Source organism: Oncorhynchus mykiss, chromosome 27 (genome assembly GCF_057628025.1).
Source record: "Oncorhynchus mykiss isolate SJ-2025 chromosome 27, ASM5762802v1, whole genome shotgun sequence".
Classification (NCBI taxonomy): domain Eukaryota; kingdom Metazoa; phylum Chordata; class Actinopteri; order Salmoniformes; family Salmonidae; genus Oncorhynchus; species Oncorhynchus mykiss.
The window spans coordinates 47,379,336-47,400,635 of NC_143048.1; the positions used below are offsets into that span (position 1 = coordinate 47,379,336).

General features: G+C 43.8%; 1 protein-coding gene across 3 annotated transcripts in view; it reads left to right on the forward strand.

Moving 5' to 3' along the window:
* The first annotated feature begins 1,574 nt into the window (after nucleotides 1-1,574).
* LOC110508109 (LHFPL tetraspan subfamily member 6 protein) overlaps nucleotides 1,575-21,300 on the forward strand; it is a 149,184-nt gene continuing 129,458 nt past the window's right edge. For all 3 annotated transcript variants that reach the window (XR_016492531.1, XR_016492532.1, XM_036964714.2), the window contains exons 1-2: nucleotides 1,575-2,010; nucleotides 15,500-16,044. Coding sequence is in view for 1 of the 3 variants with exons in the window: in XM_036964714.2 (XP_036820609.2) it covers nucleotides 15,660-16,044 (385 nt within the window). In the remaining 2 variants the exon portion in view is untranslated. The remainder of the gene's footprint in view (nucleotides 2,011-15,499; nucleotides 16,045-21,300) is intronic.

The following is a 21,300-nucleotide window of genomic DNA, read 5'->3' on the forward strand; positions in this document are numbered from 1 at the left end:
GGAGAAAGAGACAGGGGGAGAGGAGAGAGAGAGAGAGAGTGTGGGGGGAGGGAGAGAGAGAGAGAGAATGGGGGGGGAGAGAGAGAGTGGGGGGGAGAGAGAGCGAGAGAGGAGGAGAGAGAGAGGAGAGAGAGAGAGAGTGGGGAGGGAAGAGAGAGAGAGAGAGAGAGAGAGAGAGAGAGCGAGAGGGGAGGGGAGAGAGAGGAGAGAGAGAGAGAGAGAGAGAGTGGGGGGGAGAGAGAGAGAGAGAGAGAGAGAGAGAGAGAGAGAGAGAGGAACTTTTGTGAGTGTAATGTTTACACTTATTTTTTGTTTTATTTCACTTCAGTTTATTTTCTACCTCACTTGCTTTGGCAATGTTAAAATATGTTTCACATGCCAATAAAGCCATTGAATTGAGAGAGAGATGATACAAGTGGACTATAGACAGAGAGGAAGAGACGAAGCGAGAGGATTTACTCCGCCCAAAATCTGCCATGAAAATAAGACTACGATGTGACCAATTTTAGTATGGAGATCGATTTTGGCCAACAAAAATTTTTAATTGCTAATTTGCTACGTGAGGCTTATTCGATCGAATAGAAGTTTAGTAATGCTTAGGTTGTTACAAATGCACTCATATAAGTGGACGCACATTGCATTTCAGCAACTTTGAGAGAAAATAAAAATACTTTATCTAGGAGTTGTGCCTGTTGTTCACATGCGTATCTTCCCTCTCATCGACAAGAATGCTTCCACCTGATCTCCCCTCCTCCCACCTGTCTTTCATCTTTGAGGATTTTTTTTTTTTTAGAGCGGTCACTTGACTATTGTGTCAATATAATAGATCATCTTTGGTATATAGAGCAAAAATAATGACATCTTTATAGGCACTAACAGAGCCTAACTCCGCCATGGCTCGTAGACCAAAGCCTATGGGGCAAATAATGAACTTTTTTGTAGGCTTTTTTGGATAAATTATGAAAATAAGGTCTGTAGTAAAACACCGGCTTGGGAGATCTTATACGTTTTATTCCAATGCGATAATCTTCATCAGTCAACATCCCTTTTTGGGAATTTTGAAGCATTTCTCTTAATCAAAACGAGTACAAACTGAATAATGTGCTAACATGTAAATCAATAAAACTACACCTCAGGTTGCATGCCTTTGATGTCTCGCTAACAGGCTTAGTATACCTTGTCAGACGGGACCCAAAGTGTCCTATGGACAACATAATTCAGGAACCTATAAACACGAACACCTTCCAGCTATAGAGATGTGGTTGCAGCATTGAGCAGAACAATATCCCATCCTTACGTTTTTTTTGTTCAAGCTGGTAAGCAGACCATTTTAAGCATTATATGTGTTTCTTAAACACATACAAGCATCATTCTTATTAAAGGCTATATTAACTGACTGATATTATCCTGTGTTAATTAACCTCCGACCTTATTTTAGGCCTTTATTCCAAAATCCCTATTAACTTAGTCTATAGGTATGAATGGCTGAACGAAGCACAGGTAAATAATTTCCGTTTTTTAGGACTACACGCTGGCGAGCTCTATGGCCAACGAACTATGGTAGAAAATGCTTCGTCATTTCCGGTTTTTAGAACTACACGCTGGCAGCTGTACTCGGAGCCGCACGGCCGCCCCTGGATGGACGTTGGTGTGATTGATGTTCCCCTGTAGAGCGTGTTTCACAGACTCTCCGCTCACAGCAGTCTGGATGTGTTTCCGCGGCTGGCGTCAGCTCCAACTCCAGCTCTGTCCGCAGCGTTGCTCTTTCACTGCTCACAGCAAGATAACATATTTGGGGATCTCTATTGCCAACTACTACATTGCTCATCAACGCTGAAAGTTACAGCTTTTTTTTTTTTTTTTTTACCGATACCATTACTTATTTTGGGGATAATTATTTTGGGATTTTTTTTGTTAGTCGATCTGTGAAGTTAGTTTCAGTTTTCGGTTTTCTCCGCGATTGGGATATTAAGACCAGAAGACTAATCTAACAACCAAGTCGTTCATCATGTAGGCTAAGTTGTCTTTTTCTGTGTTACTTTGTCGTGTATTTGGAAACATTCTTAGACTTGTATATTGTTTATTCTTTACCCGAGTAGAGTTTTGTCACACAGGCTTGTCCCCGTCCCCCTCTTCACGTCCTACACGGGCTTCTCTGTGCATTCCACCATACGGACTCCGGAGTAGTTGACCATACTTGATAAATAGCGTATCAAAGTAATTTTAATAATCTACTAGTCTAGTGCAAATAACATTCGTCTGCGTAAAAATGTAAGGAACAGTTATCGCCTATTCGTGATTATTACGGGTTTTTTCACCAGAGCATCATCATCTCGCCAGTATTGCAAGCCAATAGGCTGGCTACGTTACACCGGAGACTGTAAACCTAAAATGAATTGGAGACCGTAAACCAAGATTAATAGGCATTTGTGAATGAATTATGGGAGGAATGGAAGAAGAAGAAAAAATGATGAATCCCCTTTGTGTTACATTCTCAATTGTCTTTGATGCGCTCAGTCTTGCGTGCTCTTTCTCTCTGCTTGGTAGAATTCTGCCCACGCAGAAAGCTGAAGTTGTGTGAGAATTGATTTGAATAAAGTGAGATAGACGCATTGCATATTTTATTTTGTAAATAGCATATATGATTTTGCCTCTTTTTCATATTTATTTGGAACAGTGTTTTTGCTCTTGTGAATGGTGCCGCGTTCACTTGCTAGTCAGAGGTAGAAAACTCGGACATTTCCCGACTTGCTAACTCAAATCAAATGTTATTTTTCACATGCTTCGTAAACAACATGTGTAGACTAACAGTGAAGAGGTAATAACTTGGCTATATACTGTACCAGTACTGAGTAGATGTGCAGGGGTACGAGGTAATAACTTGGCTATATACTGTACCAGTACCGAGTAGATGTGCAGGGGTACGAGGTAATAACTTGGCTATATACTGTACCAGTACCGAGTAGATGTGCAGGGGTACGAGGTAATAACTTGGCTATATACTGTACCAGTACCGAGTAGATGTGCAGGGGTACGAGGTAATAACTTGGCTATATACTGTACCAGTACCGAGTAGATGTGCAGGGGTACGAGGTAATAACTTGGCTATATACTGTACCAGTACCGAGTAGATGTGCAGGGGTACGAGGTAATAACTTGGCTATATACTGTACCAGTACCGAGTAGATGTGCAGGGGTACGAGGTAATAACTTGGCTATATACTGTACCAGTACCGAGTAGATGTGCAGGGGTACGAGGTAATAACTTGGCTATATACTGTACCAGTACCGAGTAGATGTGCAGGGGTACACGGTAATAACTTGGCTATATACTGTACCAGTACTGAGTAGATGTGTAGGGGTACGAGGTAATAACTTGGCTATATACTGTACCAGTACTGAGTAGATGTGCAGGGGTACGAGGTAATAACTTGGCTATATACTGTACCAGTACTGAGTAGATGTGCAGGGGTACGAGGTAATAACTTGGCTATATACTGTACCAGTACCGAGTAGATGTGCAGGGGTACGAGGTAATAACTTGGCTATATACTGTACCAGTACTGAGTAGATGTGCAGGGGTACAAGGTAATAACTTGGCTATATACTGTACCAGTACTGAGTAGATGTGCAGGGGTACGAGGTAATAACTTGGCTATATACTGTACCAGTACTGAGTCGATGTGCAGGGGTACGAGGTAATAACTTGGCTATATACTGTACCAGTACTGAGTAGATGTGCAGGGGTACGAGGTAATAACTTGGCTATATACTGTACCAGTACCGAGTAGATGTGCAGGGGTACGAGGTAATAACTTGGCTATATACTGTACCAGTACTGAGTAGATGTGTAGGGGTACGAGGTAATAACTTGGCTATATACTGTACCAGTACTGAGTAGATGTGCAGGGGTACGAGGTAATAACTTGGCTATATACTGTACCAGTACCGAGTAGATGTGCAGGGGTACGAGGTAATAACTTGGCTATATACTGTACCAGTACTGAGTAGATGTGCAGGGGTACGAGGTAATAACTTGGCTATATACTGTACCAGTACTGAGTAGATGTGCAGGGGTACGAGGTAATAACTTGGCTATATACTGTACCAGTACCGAGTAGATGTGCAGGGGTACGAGGTAATAACTTGGCTATATACTGTACCAGTACCGAGTAGATGTGCAGGGGTACGAGGTAATAACTTGGCTATATACTGTACCAGTACCGAGTAGATGTGCAGGGGTACGGGGTAATAACTTGGCTATATACTGTACCAGTACCGAGTAGATGTGCAGGGGTACGAGGTAATAACTTGGCTATATACTGTACCAGTACCGAGTAGATGTGCAGGGGTACGAGGTAATAACTTGGCTATATACTGTACCAGTACTGAGTAGATGTGTAGGGGTACGAGGTAATAACTTGGCTATATACTGTACCAGTACCGAGTAGATGTGCAGGGGTACGAGGTAATAACTTGGCTATATACTGTACCAGTACTGAGTAGATGTGCAGGGGTACGAGGTAATAACTTGGCTATATACTGTACCAGTACTGAGTAGATGTGCAGGGGTACGAGGTAATAACTTGGCTATATACTGTACCAGTACTGAGTAGATGTGCAGGGGTACAAGGTAATAACTTGGCTATATACTGTACCAGTACTGAGTAGATGTGTAGGGGTACGAGGTAATAACTTGGCTATATACTGTACCAGTACTGAGTCGATGTGCAGGGGTACGAGGTAATAACTTGGCTATATACTGTACCAGTACTGAGTAGATGTGCAGGGGTACGAGGTAATAACTTGGCTATATACTGTACCAGTACTGAGTCGATGTGCAGGGGTACGAGGTAATAACTTGGCTATATACTGTACCAGTACTGAGTAGATGTGTAGGGGTACGAGGTAATAACTTGGCTATATACTGTACCAGTACTGAGTCGATGTGCAGGGGTACGAGGTAATAACTTGGCTATATACTGTACCAGTACTGAGTAGATGTGCAGGGGTACGAGGTAATAACTTGGCTATTTACATGGGGTACCAGTACTGAGTCGATGTGCAGGGGTACGAGGTAATAACTTGGCTATATACTGTACCAGTACCGAGTAGATGTGCAGGGGTACGAGGTAATAACTTGGCTATATACTGTACCAGTACCGAGTAGATGTGCAGGGGTACGAGGTAATAACTTGGCTATATACTGTACCAGTACCGAGTAGATGTGCAGGGGTACGAGGTAATAACTTGGCTATATACTGTACCAGTACTGAGTAGATGTGCAGGGGTACAAGGTAATAACTTGGCTATATACTGTACCAGTACTGAGTAGATGTGTAGGGGTACGAGGTAATAACTTGGCTATATACTGTACCAGTACCGAGTAGATGTGCAGGGGTACGAGGTAATAACTTGGCTATATACTGTACCAGTACTGAGTCGATGTGCAGGGGTACGAGGTAATAACTTGGCTATATACTGTACCAGTACCGAGTAGATGTGCAGGGGTACGAGGTAATAACTTGGCTATATACATGGGGTACCAGTACTGAGTAGATGTGCAGGGGTACAAGGTAATAACTTGGCTATATACTGTACCAGTACTGAGTAGATGTGCAGGGGTACGAGGGAATAACTTGGCTATATACTGTATCAGTACTGAGTCGATGTGCAGGGGTACGAGGTAATAACTTGGCTATATACTGTACCAGTACCGAGTCAATGTGTAGGGGTACGAGGTAATAACTTGGCTATATACTGTACCAGTACTGAGTAGATGTGCAGGGGTACGAGGTAATAACTTGGCTATTTACATGGGGTACCAGTACTGAGTCGATGTGCAGGGGTACGAGGTAATAACTTGGCTATATACATGGGGTACCAGTACTGAGTCGATGTGCAGGGGTACGAGGTAATAACATGGATATATACATGGGGTACCAGTACTGAGTCGATGTGCAGGGGTACGAGGTAATTAAGGTAGATATGTACATATAGGTAGGGATAAAGGGACTAGGCAACAGGATAGATAATAAACAGTAACAGCAGTCAAAAGAGTTTTAGTGCAAAACGGGTCAATGTAGATAGTCCGGGTAGCTATTGGTTAACTATTTAGCAGTCTTTTAACTTGGGGGGAAGAAGCTGTTCAGGGTCCTGTTGGTTCCAGACTTGGTGCATCGGTACTGTTTGCCGTGTGGTAGCAGAGAGAACAGTCTATGACTTGGGTGGGTGGAGTCATTGACAATTTTTTAGGGACTTCCTTAGACACCGCTTGGTATAGAGGTCCACCATCAGCTTCTTTCTCTTGTTGACGTTGAGGGAGAGGTTGTTGTCCTGGCAACACCACACTGCCATGTCACTGACCTCCTCCTTATAGGCTGTCTCATCGTTGTCTGTGATCAGGCCAATCACCGTTGTGTCGTCAGCAAACTTAATGATGGTGTTGGAGTCGTGCACTGCCACAGTCGGTTGGTGAACAGGGAGTACAGGAGGGGACTAAGCACGCACCCCTGAGGGGCCCCCGTGTTTCCGGTTTTATTAGTCGTATCTACGGGATACGCATGGTATACATTGTACAACAAAATACTTGTTTGCAGGTTCTTTCTTCGAAAATGCAACAACAATAAGTCATCATAAAACTAAGTATATGAACATAAAGTAAATGTCTCAGTAGAATATAATAAACATTTTCTCATTAGTGTAATACAGGAAGGCGTAATTTATAGTCCCAATATTTACACGTGTATCAGGGAAGTGGGGAGATGGGGGGGCAAGTGTAGAAATTGAGCAGTATAATAACAGTCTGGTAGCAGCGTGTAACTTGAACACTGGGAGTTGGGAATCAAGTGACTTTAATAATAAATAACACGAGGAACAAAACAAGAAACACGAAACAATAACGCCTGAGGAAAGAACCAAAGGGAGTGACAGATATAGGGAGGAGGCAGGAAGGAACCAAAGGGAGTGACAGATATAGGGAGGAGGCAGGAAGGAACCAAAGGGAGTGACAGATATAGGGAGGAGGCAGGAAAGAACCAAAGGGCGTGACAGATATAGGGAGGAGGCAGGAAAGAACCAGAGGGAGTGACAGATATAGGGAGGAGGCAGGAAGGAACCAAAGGGAGTGACAGATATAGGGAGGAGGCAGGAAGGAACCAAAGGGAGTGACAGATATAGGGAGGAGGCAGGAAGGAACCAAAGGGAGTGACAGATATAGGGAGGAGGCAGGAAGGAACCAGAGGGAGTGACAGATATAGGGAGGAGGCAGGAAGGAACCAGAGGGAGTGACAGATATAGGGAGGAGGCAGGAAGGAACCAAAGGGAGTGACAGATATAGGGAGGAGGCAGGAAGGAACCAGAGGGAGTGACAGATATAGGGAGGAGGCAGGAAGGAACCAAAGGGAGTGACAGATATAGGGAAGGTAATCAGGTAGGAAAGAACCAAAGGGAGTGACAGATATAGGGAAGGTAATCAGGTAGGAAGAACCAAAGGGAGTGACAGATATAGAGAAGGTAATCAGACAGGAAAGAACCACAGGGAGTGACAGATATAGGGAAGGTAATCAGGTAGGAAAGAACCAAAGGGAGTGACAGATATAGGGAGGAGGCAGGAAGGAACCAAAGGGAGTGACAGATATAGGGAAGGTAATCAGGTAGGAAAGAACCAAAGGGAGTGACAGATATAGGGAAGGTAATCAGGTAGGAAGAACCAAAGGGAGTGACATATATAGAGAAGGTAATCAGACAGGAAAGAACCAAAGGGAGTGACAGATATAGGGAAGGTAATCAGGTAGGAAAGAACCAAAGGGAGTGACAGATATATGGAAGGTAATCAGGTAGGAAGAACCAAAGGGAGTGACAGATATAGAGAAGGTAATCAGACAGGAAAGAACCAAAGGGAGTGACAGATATAGGGAAGGTAATCAGGTAGGAAGAACCAAAGGGAGTGACAGATATAGGGAAGGTAATCAGGCAGGAAGAACCAAAGGGAGTGATGGATATAGGGAAGGTAATCAGGCAGATGATGGAGTCCAGGTGAGTCTGATGAGGTGCTGGTGACAGATGTGCGTAATAATGAGCGGCCTGGTGACCTCGTGTGTGTGTGTGTGTGTGTGTGTGTGTGTGTGTGTGTGTGTGCATGAGTGAGCGCATGTGTGCTAAGGTGCAGAGAATCGGAGCAGGTGGTCAGTCCGGTTCAAGTGTTCAGCAGTCTGATGACTTGTAGATAGAAACTGTCTTTGAACCTGTTGGTATCAGACCTCATGCTCCGATACCGTCTGCCCGACTGTAAGGGAGAGAATAGCTCATGGAATGGGGTGTATGGTGTCCTCGATGATGCTGCATACCATCCTCAGGCACTGGGTGGGTCAGAGCACGGTCCCAGTGATGTACTGGGCTGTTTTTACCACCTGTTGTAGGGCCTTGCATTTGTGGATGGAGCAATTCCTGTACCAGGCCGTGATGCAACGGGTCAGGAGGCTCTCGATGTTGCAGTGGTAGTATTTGGAGAGAACCCCGGGGCGGCATGGCGGACCATGTGGACGCCAAGGAACTTAACTTGTGACTCTCTCTACTGTAGTCCCGTTGATGTGGATTAGGGGCATCCTCTGCTTCCTGAGGTCAACAATCAACTCCTTTATTTTGCTGACGTTGAGGGGAGAGGTAGTTGTCACGACACCACAATGCCAGTTCACTTACCTCCTCCCTATTGGCTGACTCGTCGTTGTTCGTTATTAGGCCTATAACCTTGGTGTCGTCATCAAACTTGATGATGGAGGTGGTGTCATGCAAATCTACGCAGTCGTGGGTGAACAGGGAGTATAGCAGAGGACTGAGGACACACCCCTGGGGGGCACCTGTGTTAAGGGTCAATGTGAGGTGTTGTTGCCAATCCTCACAGCCTGTGGTCTACCCATCAGGAAGTCCAGTGTCCAGTTGCAGAGGGTGGTGTCCAGACCCAGGGCTCTGAGCTTGCTGTCGAACTTGGAGGGAACCATAGTGTTGAAGGCTGAATTGTAGTCAATGAACAGCATTCTCACATTGGTGTCCCTCTTGTCCAGATGTGTTACGGCCGTGTGACCAGCGATGGAAATGGGATCTTCTGTGTATCTGTTGGAGCGGTAGGCATATTGGAGAGGGTCCAGGGTGTCTGGCATGCTGGCCTTAGGCCATGACCAGCCTCTGTAAGCACTGCAGGATGACCGAGGTTAGCACGACGGGGCGATAGTCATATGGGCATGTCACCATGTTTTTTTTGGGCACTGGGACAATGGTGGTCTCCTTAAAGCAGGTGGAGACTACAGCCTGGAACAGGGACAGATCGAAGATGTTCAGCACACACTCTAAAGATGCGGCCAAGGATGCTATCTGGGCCGACGGCTTTGTGAGTATTCACTCTATTTGAGAGTTTTCCTCACGTCAGCCTCGGAGACTGAAAGCACCTGGTCGTCCGGAACAGCGAGAGTCTTCCTGAATGGCTCGGTATTGTCTGCCTTCGAAGCGCGCATAGAATGTGTTAAGCTCGTCTGGGGAGGGAGGCTTCGGTGGGAACCGCACAGATGGATTTGCCTTTGTAGTCTTGTGATAGTCTGTAGTCCTTGCCACATGCAACGCAAGTCTTTGAGTTGTCGAACATCAATTCAAGTTTGAGTCTGTATTGTCTTTTTGAATTTGCGGAGCTTCTACCTGCTTGCCTTGTACGAGTCATCTGGTTTCATTCTGCCGACATTGTTACTGCTGCAGTACGGGCTCTCAGCATGGTACGGCTATGGTTGGTGGTATGTCTGGATTGTTATTGTGGGCACAACGTCATCAACACATTTCCTATTGAAGCCTGTAACTGACTATGTATATTCCACAATGTTGATGGATGAGTCCTGGGTGGATGAGTTTGAACGTATTCCACTCAGTATTCTCAAAACAGTCCTGCAGCATTGAGTCTGCCTCCTCTGTCCAGCGCCTCACTATTCCTTGTGTTGGTGCCTTCCTCTTGAGTTGCTGCTTGTAGGCGGGGATTAAGAACAGAGAGACATGATCTGATTGGCAGATGCGGGGGCACGTCACAGATGTTTGTGTATACATTGTCTCTGAATCCTACATGTTGGTGATATTTTGGGAAAAATGGTTTTAGACAGGCTTGGTTAAAGTCACCGCTAAAATGAAGATTGCTTCCTGGTGACAGGATTTTTTTCCTGACTAATGATCTTGTACAGTTCGCTAAGAGCCGCCTTGCTGTGATAATAACACAAGTGCATTCCCTCGACATATAGTGGGGTCTGCATTTTAGCGTCAAGACTCCAGGTCAGGTGAACAGGAGCTCGCAATGTTTTCAAATTCGGTACACCAGGAATTGATCCCCCAGACTCTTACCAGAAGCCGCCGTGCAATCCATTTGAATATTGAGAAGCCTTCTGGTTGAATAGCAGAGTTGACCTTCTGGTTGAGCGTATGGTCCGTAAAGCCACGTCTCAGTAAAAACAAAGTCACAACATTCCCTGATGGCCTTCTGCGATTGAAGCCTTGCTCTGAGTTCACATTGGTTAATGTCTCATCAATGGAACATAAACTATCAGGTTACTAGGAAGAGGAGGCTGTGTAGCCTGTCTTTTCAGCTTGGAGTCCCCCTTTGATTCCTCATCTTCGTCGCCGGCGCTGCCTTAGGTCATCTTGATCAGGAGCAACAGGTAATGACCGCTGTGCGTGAAACAAAGGAGTTAATGTTGTATTCCAGCTCTGGGGTGCTGAGAGATGTGTGTAGCTTCCGATTCATGTTCCAGAAGTGTTTGTCGGTCGTAGGAAATATTTGCACGAACATTCTGAGCAAACAAAGTAAAAATTGACAAAAAATAGCCATAAAAAAAGCAAGTTGAGCAGGAACCGGCAAGACGCTCGCTCGCCCTCAGCTCTGCCATGTGTCAGCGTGGCGGATGTGCTGTTGCCAACCCTCACCACCTTGGGGCGGCCTGTCAGGAAGTCCCAGGTTCCCGAGCTTAGTGATGAGCTTGGTGGGCACTATGGTGTTGAACGCTGAGCTATAATAAATGAACAGCATTCTCACATAGGTGTTCCTTTTGTCCAAGTGGGGGAGGGCATTGTGGAGAGAAGTACAGATTGCTCAATCTGTGGATCTGTTGGGGTGAAGAAAAAAAAAATCATGCAGGCCTTGACATTAACCTGTTTCTCCACTTGTCCTTCAGACGAGGTGGAGACTGAACATGTTGTTGTGTTGTTTGATGCAAGAAACCACTTTACAAAATTAAAGGCATTATTATGCCCATGCCATTATTACAGATAATCAGACAAAAACTCTGTTTATTGACTACTTAGCTTATCCAAGCCTTTCTCAAAATACAGCACTGCCCCTTTTAATAATAAAAAAAATGCTCTTGTAAGAAGCAATCACTCACCCACTGCTGACCACAAATGGTTTATAACTGGGCTAATAACTCACTAACTAGCAAAGGATATGAACAAATGTGGACTCTCAGTCTCAGCTCTCAGTTTGATCTCAAAACAAGCTCATCTACTCACGACCGCTCATGCTGTGAACACAGTCCAGTTCACAGTGAATGGCACACATCCACATATGGCAATGGTCTATTTGCATATAGGCCTATTGCATCTCTGATTGGTTATGCCGCACTGGTCTGTGTAGAGTACGGTCTGAGTCGTGTGTGTCAATGCAATAGAATCCTACTCTGATGCGTTGTGCCTACAACAAAACAAAACTCTTGCATAGTTTGTTTTGCATACTAAGTCTTGCAAAGTTCGTTTTGTTTCGGTATGTTGCATTGAAAGTGGCTAATATTTGCATTGATTCATTCACAATTCCCACAGTAAAGGGACATGTTGATAGTGTTAACTAAAGGGGGGAAAACTCTAGAAAGGTCAAGTTAATTTCCGTGCTTCTCTATAGGGGCTCATATTTCTTCTGCACAGCAGTCCCAGGGGAGCTGCGCGTAGTACCATGCGTAGCTTACAGGGAATATTGGTTATGAGACAGATTTGAGAAAAGGTCATCCTAAGGAGTTCTGGAATATACCATGGTGTGTTGTAACACCACGTAATCAAGAGTTGTGTAGAAGACTGAGAGCACTAACCAGGAAAAAAAGGTTGAAAACACTATTTTGTTGTTTCCAAAATAGAAGAAGAATTAGATACCCTTCTTCTAAACACTGTTAAATTGAAGTCCCTCTTTTTGTATGTTCCCTGCTCTAATATGGTGTTCTGGTAACCTCCTCATTGGACAAATCCAAACGGTCTAATGTACAGATTTATGCTTTTAAAAAAAAGGATACAGAAAAAATGATTGTTTTTGTGAAAATACAAATTATTAAGTTTGTCCCTGGATAGTAAATAATCAATACAAAAAATACTTTGTTTCAAGACATGATTTTGAAGCTGTAAATGCTTTATCTTCAAATGATCGAATGACAACAAAGCATTAACAGGCTATTGATAAACTAAGACAGTTCAAAGATCTGGAAGGTATATTTATCATATTCACATTCTTCAAAGTCAAGGAACATATGGCATTATATTTCAAATTCATGGGGGGTGGGGGGGGGGATACAGGCAATGACTGCTAATGTTAGCAGTAGTACTAATGTTAGCAGTAGCACTAATGTTAGCAGTAGTACTAATGTTAGCAGTAGTACTAATGTTAGCAGTAGCACTAATGTTAGCAGTAGTACTAATGTTAGCAGTAGCACTAATGTTAGCAGTAGCACTAATGTTAGCAGTAGTACTAATGTTAGCAGTAGCACTAATGTTAGCAGTAGTACTAATGTTAGCAGTAGCACTAATGTTAGCAGTAGTACTAATGTTAGCAGTAGCACTAATGTTAGCAGTAGCACTAATGTTAGCAGTAGTACTAATGTTAGCAGTAGCACTAATGTTAGCAGTAGCACTAATGTTAGCAGTAGTACTAATGTTAGCAGTAGCACTAATGTTAGCAGTAGCACTAATGTTAGCAGTAGTACTAATGTTAGCAGTAGCACTAATGTTAGCAGTAGTACTAATGTTAGCAGTAGCACTACTGTTAGCAGTAGCACTAATGTTAGCAGTAGCACTAATGTTAGCAGTAGCACTAATGTTAGCAGTAGCACTAATGTTAGCAGTAGCACTAATGTTAGCAGTAGCACTAATGTTAGCAGTAGTACTAATGTTAGCAGTAGTACTAATGTTAGCAGTAGCACTACTGTTAGCAGTAGCACTAATGTTAGCAGTAGTACTAATGTTAGCAGTAGCACTAATGTTAGCAGTAGCACTAATGTTAGCAGTAGTACTAATGTTAGCAGTAGCACTAATGTTAGCAGTAGCACTACTGTTAGCAGTAGCACTAATGTTAGCAGTAGTACTAATGTTAGCAGTAGCACTAATGTTAGCAGTAGCACTAATGTTAGCAGTAGCATTAATGTTAGCAGTAGCACTACTGTTAGCAGTAGCACTAATGTTAGCAGTAGTACTAATGTTAGCAGTAGCACTAATGTTAGCAGTAGCACTACTGTTAGCAGTAGCACTAATGTTAGCAGTAGCACTAATGTTAGCAGTAGTACTAATGTTAGCAGTAGCACTAATGTTAGCAGTAGTACTAATGTTAGCAGTAGCACTAATGTTAGCAGTAGTACTAATGTTAGCAGTAGCACTAATGTTAGCAGTAGCACTAATGTTAGCAGTAGCACTAATGTTAGCAGTAGCACTAATATTAGCAGTAGCACTACTGTTAGCAGTAGCACTAATGTTAGCAGTAGCACTAATGTTAGCAGTAGCACTAATGTTAGCAGTAGCACTCATACAAAACTTCAGCCCAGAGTTCGATGCGAACCACCAGCTTATCCATTATGCTGATGTCGCTGACCTGAGTCATGACTGTACATGGGAAGGTTGTTCAGATGTATTGAATCACAGTACCGTTAGATGATAGGATTGACAGTTCATTTGACATTAGTCTGTGATTGGCTTGTCTTGATTGGCTGTGGTTAGGATTGGCCAGCCTGTGGGTAACGTAGTATGTATATATATGTTTTCTGCAGGGAGAGAAATGGTTATTATTATGATTATTATTATTCTGTAATTAAGTTATTAACTGATTTAATATTAATACATTGCAATATGAATATACTGTACAATGATTAAACATATCAAAAGCAATATGCAAAATGCATATTATATATATATATATATACATGAATGAAGCTGGTCAAAGGTGGGATGCGGTAACGTGGTGTGGTAGGCCGAAGCTACAGGCTAAAGGCTAAAAGGGCCGAAGCTACAGGCTAAAGGCTAAAAGGGCCGAAGCTACAGGCTAAAGGCTAAAAGGGCCGAAGCTACAGGCTAAAGGCTAAAAGGGCCGAAGCTACAGGCTAAAGGCTAAAATTGCCGAAGCTACAGGCTAAAGGCTAAAAGAGCCGAAGCTACAGGCTAAAGGCTAAAAGGGCCGAAGCTACAGGCTAAAGGCTAAAAGGGCCGAAGCTAGAGGCTAAAGGCTAAAAGGGCCGAAGCTACAGGCTAAAGGCTAAAAGGGCCGAAGCTACAGGCTAAAGGCTAAAAGGGCCGAAGCTACAGGCTAAAGGCTAAAAGGGCCGAAGCTAGAGGCTAAAGGCTAAAAGGGCCGAAGCTAGAGGCTAAAGGCTAAAAGGGCCGAAGCTACAGACTAAAGGCTAAAAGGGCCGAAGCTACAGGCTAAAGGCTAAAAGGCCCGAAGCTACAGGCTAAAGGCTAAAAGGGCCGAAGCTAGAGGCTAAAGGCTAAAAGGGCCGAAGCTACAGGCTAAAGGCTAAAAGGGCCGAAGCTACAGGCTAAAGGCTAAAAGGGCCGAAGCAACAGACTAAAGGCTAAAAGTGCCGAAGCTACAGGCTAAAGGCTAAAAGGGCCGAAGCTACAGGCTAAAGGCTAAAAGGGCCGAAGCTACAGGCTAAAGGCTAAAATGGCAGTGGTGAAAAGTTTGACCCAATTGTCATACTTGACTAAAAGAAAATAGAAAATAGAAATAGAAAATGACTCAAGTAAAAGTGCTGAGGAGAGTATTTCTGTCTGTAATAAAGCCCTTTTGTGGGGGAAAACTCATTCTGATTGGCTGGACCTGGCTCTTCAGTGGTTGGCCTTGCTGCCAAGTGAGTGGGCCTATGCCCTCCAAGGCCCACCAATGGCTGCACCCCTGCTCAGTCATGTGAAATCCATAGATTAGGCCCTAATGAATGTATTTTAATTGACTGATCGTATGAACTGTAACTCTGTAAAATTGTAGAAATTGTTGCATGTTGCGTTAATATTTTTGTTCAGTAAACGTTTTCTGTGTAACATATCACTTACATTGGGTTTACGTTCAAACACCAGATCTCAGATTAGGTGCACTGCTTTTAATGGTTTCATTACACAATCATGATGTTTTGAGTCTCTATTTTTTACAGTCTACTCTCTCTCACTCTCTCTCCATCTCTCTTTCTCTCTCTCTTTCTCTCTCTCTCTCTCTCTCTCTCTCTCTCTCTCTCCGCAGGGGACAGAAGTCAGTCAGTAGGAGGGGAGAGACAGAGACATGCTGGTAGTCTGTGGTGGAGTCAAGAGCACAACAAAAGCTAAATCTCCTTTTTTTTTGTCTATTCTGGCAACTTAGTCTTCTAGTTATATAATAGTGAACTTTTTACCCATCAATCGCCATGGCCTCCAGCCTGACCTGTGCCGGTATAATCTGGACCCTCCTCTCCCTGCTCTGCGCCGCGGCCTCCTGTGTCGGCTTCTTCATGCCTTACTGGCTGCTCGGTTCCCAGATGGACAAGCCGGTCTCGTTCGGCACCTTCCGACGGTGCTCGTACCCGGTGCGCGACGAGGAGAGCCAGGCCACAGTGATCCTGGAGCAGTGTGGGCGCTATGCTTCCTTCCAGGGGATACCTAGTCTGGAGTGGAGGATCTGTACGGTGGTGACGGGCGTGGGCTGTGGTCTGCTGCTCCTGGTGGCCCTCACAGCCCTCATGGGATGTTGCATCTCTGACCTCATCTCCAGGACCGTCGGACGTGTGGCCGGGGGGATACAGTTCGTTGGAGGTGAGGCAGTCTGTTCCCTACTGTTTACTCCGTAAGGGCTAAAGGTTCGCTACCACCTTAAGGCTCTATTACAAACATTTATTTTCTCTCACAGTGAGTTAGTCCACTAACAGCCTGATGTCTGTTTACATTAGAACCTACAGTGAATGGCGTCGGGTTCTGTACTAGCCCAAAACCCCAGAATGTTTACGGTGTGATATCTGGTTACCCGAGACTAGCTCTCTACCTTCAGCTGACCCCAGAGGTCCCTCAACTCTCCATCACAGACGGTTGTGATTCAGTGGTTCAACTGAACAGTTATACTCTTTCCTCTTTGCATTTGTAGTAAAGCCCTGACATCAGCAGACGACACTAAGTGTTCATACAAAAACCATAAACGCAAAGCAATGCAGATGTGGAGAGGCGACTCCTGGATGCTGGCCTTCTAGGCAGAGTTCCTCTGTCCAGTGTCTGTGTTCTTTTTCCCATCTTAATCTTTTATTTTTATTGGCCAGTCTGAGATCAATGGATTTGTCTTTGCAAATCTGCCTAGAAGGCCAGCATCCCAGAGTCGCCTCTCCGCTGTTGACGTTGAGACTGGTGTTTTCCGGGTACTATTTAATTAAGCTGCCAGTTGAGGACTTGTGAGGCATCTGTTTCTCAAACTAGACACTCTAATGTACTTGTCCTCTTGCTCAGTTGTGCACCGGGGCCTCCCACTCCTCTTTCTATGGTTAGAGACAGTTTGCACTGTTCTGTGAAGGGAGTAATACACAGCGTTGTACGAGATCTTCAGTTTCTTGGCAATTTCTCGCATGGAATAGCCTTCATTTCTCAGAACAAGAATAGACTGACGAGTTTCAGAAGAAAGTTATTTGTTTCTGGTCATTTTGAGCATGTAATTAAATCCAGAAATGCTGATGCTCCAGATACTCAACTAGTCTAAAGAAGGACAGTTTTATTGCTTCTTTAATCAGAACAACAGTTTTCAGCTGTGCTAACACAATTGCAAAATGCTTTTCTAATGATCAATTAGCCTTTTTAAAATAATAAACTTGGATTAGCTAACACAACGTGCCATTGGAACACAGGTGTGATGGTTGCTGATAATGGGCCTCTGTACGCCTATGTAGATATTCCATAAAAAAATCAGCCGTTTCCAGCTACAATTCTCATTTACAACATTAACAATGTCTACACTGTATTTCTGATCAATTTGATGTTATTTTAATGGACAAGAAATGTGCTTTTCTTTGAAAAACAATGACATTTCTAAGTGACCCCAAACTTTTGAACGTTAGTGTATATTTGACCTCTCAACTTCCCTATCAAATCAGAAAACCTAAGAAAATAAACAATGACAAATGGTTTGATGAAGAATGCAAAAACCGAAGAAAGAAATTGAGAAACCTATCCAACCAAAAACATAGAGACCCAGAAAACCTGAGCCTGCGCCTTCACAAAGATCAGACAGCAAAAACATAAACAGTATATGATCAAATACAAATCTTAGAATCAACTATTAAAGACTACCAGAACCCACTGGATTCTCCAATTAGAGTTGAAATCGGAAGTTTACATACACCTTAGCCAAATACATTTAAACTCAATACATTTTATCCTAGTAAAAATTCCCTGTCTCAGGTCAGTTAGGATCACCGCTTTATTTTAAGAATGTGAAATGTCAGAATAATAGTAGAGAGAATGATTTATTTAAGCTTTTATTTCTTTCATCACATTCCCAGTGGGTCAGAAGTTTACATACACTCAATTAGTGTTTGGTAGCATTGCCTTTAAATTGTTTAACTTGGGTCAAACGTTTCTACAAGCTTCCCACAATAAGTTGGGTGAGTTTTGGCCCATTCATCCTGACAGAGCGGGTGTAACTGAGTCAGGTTTGTAGGCCTCCTTGCTCGAACACGCTTTTTCAGTTCTGCCCACACATTTTCTATAGGATTGAGGTCAGGGCTTTGTGATGGCCACTCCAATACCTTGACCTTGTTGTCCATAAGCCATTTTGCCACAACTTTGGAAGTATGCTTGGGGTCATTGTCCATTTGGAAGACCCATTTGCAACCAAGCTTTAACTTCCTGACTGATGTCTTGAGATGTTGCTTCAAAATATCCACATAATTTTACCATCCTCGTGATGTCATCTATTCTGTGAAGTGCACCAGTCCCTCCTGTAGCAAAGTACCCCCACAACATGATGCTGCCACCCCCTGGGATGGTGTTCATCGGCTAGCAAGCCTCCCCCTTTTTCCTCCAAACAGTGAATTATAAATTAACTAATCTGTCTGTAAACAATTGTTGGAGAAATTACTTGTGTCATGCACAAAGTAGATGTCCTAACCGACTTGCCAAAACTATAGTTTGTTAACAAGAAATTTGTGGAGTGGTTGAAAAACGAGTTTTAATGACTCCAACCTAAGTGTATGTAAACCTCCGACTTCAACTGTATATATCTGCAAATTGGCACTAGAACAGTCAACAGCACCCGGCCTCACCCTACTAGAATCTGGTGCGTCTGTCCCCAACCTTGAGCAACAAGGAGCACCTAGATCTTCTGCACAGATTCTGTCAGACCTGAGCCCTGACAGTAAATCTCAGTAAGACCAAAATAACGGTGTTCCAAAAAAGGTCCAGTTGCCAGGACGACAAATACAAATTCCATCTAGACGCTGACACCGTTGCCCTAGAGCACACAACAAACGATACATACATCAAAAGAAACATACAATTCGACCAATCAGGATCTGGCAAAAAATATCTGAATCCATTATAGAACCCATTTCCCTTTATGGTTGGGAGGTCTGGGGTCCGCTCACCAACCAAGAATTCCCAAAATGCGATCAACACCAAATTGAGACTCTGCATAAATATCATCCGTGTACAACATTAAACACCAAATAATGCATGCAGAGCAGAATTAGGCCGATAGCCACTAATTATCAAAATCCAGAAAAGAGCCGTTAAATTCTACAACCACTTAAAAGGAAGCGATTCCCAAACCTTCCATAACAAAGCCATCACCTACAGAGAAATTAACCTGGCTGGTCCTGGGGCTCTGTTCACAAACACGAACACACCCCACAGAGCCCCAGGACAGCAACACAATTAGACCCAACCAAATCATGAGAAAACAAAAAGATGATTACTTGACACATTGGAAAGAATAAACAAAAATCTAGGCCAAAGGCAAACTGACCCTAAACAGAGAGGACACAGTGGCAGAATACCTGACCACTGTGACTGACCCAAACTGAAGCAAAGCTTTGACTATGTACAGACTCAGTGAGCATAGCCTTGCTATTGAGAAAGGCCGCCGTAGGCAGACATGGCTCTCAAGAGAAGACAGGCTATGTGCTCACTGCCCACAAAATGAGGTGGAAACTGAGCTGCACTTCTTAAACCTCCTGCCAAATATATGACCATATTAGAGAGACATATTTCCCTCAGATTACACAGACCCACAAATAATTAAAAAACAAAAGTAATTTTGATAAACTCCCATATCTACTGGGTGAAATTCCACAGTGTGACATCATAGCAGCAAGATTTGTGACTTGTTGCCACAAGAAAAGAGCAACCAGTGAAGAACAAACACCATTCTAAATACAAACCATATTTATGCTTATTTATTTTCCCTTGTGTACTTTAACTATTTGCACATCGTTACAACACTGAAAATATACATAATATGACATTTGAAATGTCTTTTGTGAGTGCAATGTTTACTGTTCGTTTTTGTTGTTTATTTTCACTTTTGTTTAATATCTAGTTCACTTGCTCTGGCGGTGTAAACACATGTTGCCAATAAAGCTTGAATTGAATTGAATTTAGAGCGAGAACCTGTTATAGATGGCTGTGGCCACTCTGAAAAGCATTGTAATGTTATTCCAAACTCACTTCCTGCCTCATGATGTGGCTTTGGAGTTCTCTCTCTCTCAAATAAATTTCAATTCAATTGAAGGGGCTTTATTTGCATGGGAAACATATTTCTTACGGACGTGGAGGCTGGTGACATGAAACATTCAGGAGGATGGAAGACCCGGGGTATATGTGTGGACCGAGGATGGAAGACCCGGGGTATATGCGTGGACCGAGGATGGACGACCCGGGGTATATGTGTGGACCGAGGATGGAAGACCCAGGGTATATGTGTGGACCGAGGATGGAAGACCCGGGGTATATGTGTGGACCGAGGATGGAAGACCCAGGGTATATGTGTGGACCGAGGATGGAAGACCCAGGGTATATGTGTGGACCGAGGATGGAAGACCCGGGGTATATGCGTGGACCGAGGATGGACGACCCGGGGTATATGTGTGGACCGAGGATGGAAGACCCAGGGTATATGTGTGGACCGAGGATGGAAGACCCGGGGTATATGTGTGGACCGAGGATGGAAGACCCAGGGTATATGTGTGGACCGAGGATGGAAGACCCGGGGTATATGTGTGGACCGAGGATGGAAGACCCAGGGTATATGTGTGGACCGAGGATGGAAGACCCGGGGTATATGTGTGGACCGAGGATGGAAGACCCAGGGTATATGTGTGGACTGAGGATGGAAGACCCGGGGTATATGTGTGGACCGAGGATGGAAGACCCAGGGTATTTGCGTGGACCGAGGATGGAAGACCCGGGGTATATGTGTGGACCGAGGATGGAAGACCCGGGGTATATGTGTGGACCGAGGATGGAAGACCCGGGGTATATGTGTGGACCGAGGATGGAAGACCCGGGGTATATGTGTGGACCGAGGATGGAAGACCCGGGGTATATGTGTGGACCGAGGATGGAAGACCCAGGGTATATGCGTGGACCGAGGATGGAAGACCCGGGGTATATGCATGGACCGAACTACAAAGTGAATTCGAAAAAGAAACATCAATGACAAATTATTTTAACCCAACATGTTTAATAAAGACATTTATTGTAAAGAAAATAATAATATGGGGAATGGGAATGATAGGGCTGCTTACAGTGTTGGGAAGGGCAGCAGTGATTGGATGAGAGTATAAGGCATGAGTTGAGGTGTTCAGAGACTCCAGTACAGGACAGGAGTTGAGGTGTTCAGAGAAATGTTCACTCCCTGTATTTGTTTCTCGTCTACCAGCGTCAAACCTTACAGAAATGGATAATAAACAAAAGTGAAATAAACAATATAAATTAACAGTAAATATTACACTCACAAAAGTTCCAAAATAATAAAGACATTTTAAATATCATATTATGTGCAAATAGTTCAAGGGAAAATAAATACATCTTAAT